The sequence below is a fragment of the Eimeria tenella genome, genomic scaffold (genome assembly GCF_000499545.2).
Source record: "Eimeria tenella Houghton genomic scaffold, Eth_scaff1208, whole genome shotgun sequence".
Taxonomy (NCBI): domain Eukaryota; phylum Apicomplexa; class Conoidasida; order Eucoccidiorida; family Eimeriidae; genus Eimeria; species Eimeria tenella.
The window spans coordinates 1-3,439 of NW_013543679.1; the positions used below are offsets into that span (position 1 = coordinate 1).

At 56.8% G+C, this 3,439-nt stretch overlaps 1 protein-coding gene across 1 annotated transcript; it reads right to left on the minus strand.

Annotated features, from left to right (window-relative positions):
• Window positions 1-776: 776 nt before the first annotated feature.
• ETH_00025630 (GTP-binding protein, putative) lies at window positions 777-3,225 on the minus strand (the record flags this gene model as incomplete). The annotated part of the gene is made up of 8 exons (XM_013378948.1): window positions 777-928; window positions 1,007-1,109; window positions 1,242-1,667; window positions 1,870-1,996; window positions 2,178-2,284; window positions 2,505-2,610; window positions 2,819-2,904; window positions 3,051-3,225. Coding segments are annotated over 8 exons (1,282 nt in total), but the record flags the coding sequence as incomplete, so codon positions are not given.
• Window positions 3,226-3,439: the final 214 nt, after the last annotated feature.

A 3,439-nucleotide genomic window follows, 5' to 3' on the forward strand; every position in this document is an offset into this window, starting at 1 on the left:
CTGCTCTGCTGCTGCTGCTCTGCTTCCTGCTGCTGGAGCCGAAGCGCACGTGGGCCGCCGGGGCCTCCAGTTGGGGCCCCCCAAGACCAACGCGGCTTCGGGGGCGAGACGGACCCTTCGGCGGGGCCCCCTGAGAGGGGCCCCCTGCGGGGGGCCCCCCTCCCCGCTTGGCGGCCCCAGGGGCCCCAGGGGGGGCCCGCAGTGGGGGCCCCTGGGTGGGGTCGTTAAGTTTGAAATGGACTACAGCTTGTGCGCCGTATATTTTATTTATGCCGCACCCTTGGGGGCCCCCCCCTTTTGTCAAGGAGGGGCCCCCAACGGGGGGGCCCCCGGGGGCGCCCCCGGGGGAAAGGGTCACGGACGTCTTGCATGCAGATATGGGGGCCCCCTGCATGCACAAAGGCGGGCCCCCAACTCCCCGCCAAAGGGACTCTTCGGGGGGCCTCTGTGTGACAAGTGGAGACAGCGTCTGTGCAGCTAGCAGTCCTGCTCCTGCTGCTGCTGCTGCTGCCGTGCTTTGTTGCTGCCGCTGCAGCAACATGCGCTGCTGCTGCGCTGCACAGCAGCAGCAACAGCAACAGCAGCAACAGCAACAGCAGCAGCAGCAGTAACAACAGCTGCAACGCCGAACGTCATTTATCTTGGTTACGTCTATACGGTTCTTCCATGTCTAGGGTCTCGGGTTTACGGTGAAACAGACAACCAGCCTAGAAAACCCTAAACCCTAAAATGGGGTCAAAGGAATTTGATATACTTTTATGACAAGGGTTTAGGGCTTAGGGTTTTAAAATAAGGGCGTCTCCTTCCAGGTTGACGGTTGCCCTTCTTATTGGCTCGAGCTGCCGCTGCTGCTGCTGCTGCTGCTGCAGCAGCTTGTGGAGCTCTGCTGCTACTGCTGCGCAACCAAGCCCAAAACGCGGAGATGCCGCTGCAGCACAACAGCAACAGTAATAGCAGCTGGACTGTGCAAGGGTTTAGGGTTTAGGGTTTAGGGCTTAGGGCTTACCTATTACAGGTATGTGGGGGAAGAAATGCTGCATGCGGTGATGAAGAGAATCTGCTGCCAGCAGCGGCTGATGCTCCAACGCGTCGCACTTTGTTACCACCACCTGCAGCAGCAGCAGCAGTTGCAGCAGCAGCAGCAGCAGTGGAGCCAACACGCGCGGCAGCAGCACCGCGAATCTGCCTTGGATGGTCTAGGGTCTTTTAGGGCTTAGGGTTTATTAGGGTTTAGGGTTTACGAGCTCCTTTTTCCTGTCAAAGTGTTTATCATAAATTCTTATTTCTCTTCGCAGCCGCAAAAATTGACAGAAAACATCTGGAGAATATTCTCCATACACCTGAAGGAGCCGGCTCTCCTCTAGCTGCTGCTGCTGCTGTTGCTGCTCTTGGTGCTGCTGCTCTTGCTGCTGCTGTTGCTGCTCGCCGTCCTGCTGCTGCAAAGATGGGCTCGGCGCGGTGCTGCTTCGCGTGGCGCTGCTGCCGTCTTCGAGTTGCTGCTGCTGCTGCAGAAGGCGCTGCTGAGACTGCAGCAAGCCAATCTGCTGCTGCTGCTGCAGCAGCAACCGGGGGTCTTGCTGCTGCCGCTGCTGCGTGGGATCGACGACATATAAGAAGACACGCGATCGGTAGTAGTGCCGCAGAATGCGCAGACCCAGCCTCTTGTCCTGCGCCTCGCAAACCCTAAACCCTAAACCCTAAACCCTAATCCCGAAAGGCTTGAAAACTGTCTCCCTGTGTAACTTGTTCTCTTTACGTCGCTGGCGCGTGCCCTCCGGTCCTGCCCAGCTCTCAGGGCCTAGCGCTTAGGGTTTATTAGGGTTTAGGGTTTATTAGGGTTTAGGGTTTATTAGGGTTTAGGGTTTGTACTTTGTGGGCTCCTGGGAAAAGTGCAGGAGGGTCTAGCAGCAAAGCCTTCTCTCCAGAAGCCCAAAGCAAAGAAGCCACAAAAGGCCTTCGCGTGCGGAAACCCCCGGGGCCTATTCGAGACTGGTAGCTGCACTCCAAACCCTAAACCCTAAACCCTAAACCCTAGGCGGCGCTCTCGCGACGCAGCTCTAGCGATCCGAAAGGAAAGTGCTGCTTCATGCGCTGCATTGAGTGGGACACAACCCTCTCGCTCCCCGTAAACCCTAAACCCTAAACCCTAAACCCTAAACCCTAAACCCTAGACGTACTCAGTCAAGGCAGAGACAAGGGAAGTTTTCCCTGCTGCGCTTTCCCCCACAACCCCGACGTCATTCACGAGCCGCAGTTCCAGTTCGAGGTGCACCTTCTCTCCAGCCTAAACCCTAAACCCCAAACCCTAAACCCTAAACCCTAAACCCCAAACCCCAAACCTTAAACCCTAAGCCCCCTCCCAACCAAATGATCTACACCCTTCCTTTTCGTTTTCTGAAAAGCCCATGTGCGGTGCTGCCAGCAACAGCAACAGTTACGCCGCCTACACGCCAGGGGTAAGGGTTTAAGGTTTAGGGTTTAGGGTTTAGGGTTTAGGGTTTGACCTCTGGGGCCCTCCTCTTTTTCTGCTGCTTCAAACTTGGCGGTGCTATTCCCCCACGGCCGCCAGCAGCTACCAGCAGAGACTGGCCCTCCTCCAGCAGCTGCTGCCTGAGCGCACCAAACCCTAAACCCTGAACCCTAAACCCTAAACCCTAAACCCTAAATCCCTGGGCTCACGCCCGGCAGAGGTCTAAACCCTAAACCCTGCAGAGCCCTAGGCTGGAAGCACTCCATAAAGACAGCGCGAGGGTTCAGCGTTTGACAGCCTGCGTACGCGCTAGGGTTTAGGGCCTAGGGTTTAGGGTTTAGGGTTTACCAGAATACAGAGGCCCTGATAGCTCTGCCGCTGCTGCTTTTCTGCCCCGTCAGAATTCTCTTGCGCACGATCGTGCCCGGGGGCAGCTGCAGGCAGTCCAAACCCTAAACCCTAAACCCTAAACCCTAAACCCTAGCAAAACCTGAGTCTTAAAGCCGACAGGCCCCAGGCGACAAGGAGTCCAGAAATCGCACATAAGAGGGTTTAGGGTCTAGGGTTTAGGGTTTGGGACCTTGACAATTGTGTCGGGCGCATGCAAACCCCTGCTGGTTTGCTGCCCGTCGCCTCCTGCTGCTGCAGCAATTTGCTGCTGCACAGTGTACAGACACCCCACTGTGCTGCTGCAGCGCAGCAGCACAGAGCCGCCGTGGCCGCCGTAGCCAGGGCCCTTGCCCAGCGCCCGCGACCTGCACAAACCCTAAACCCTAAACCCTAAACCCTAAACCCTAAACCCTAAACCCTTAACCCAAACCCTAAACCCTCAACCCTGATTTGTGATTTCTTAGGTTAAGCACTGAACCCGAAGCTTTGAACCCTAGCCCTGAAGTCGAAACCCTTACATGGAGCCCGAAACCCTAAACCCTAAACCCTAAACCCTAAACCTTAGGCTCTAGTTCCTGA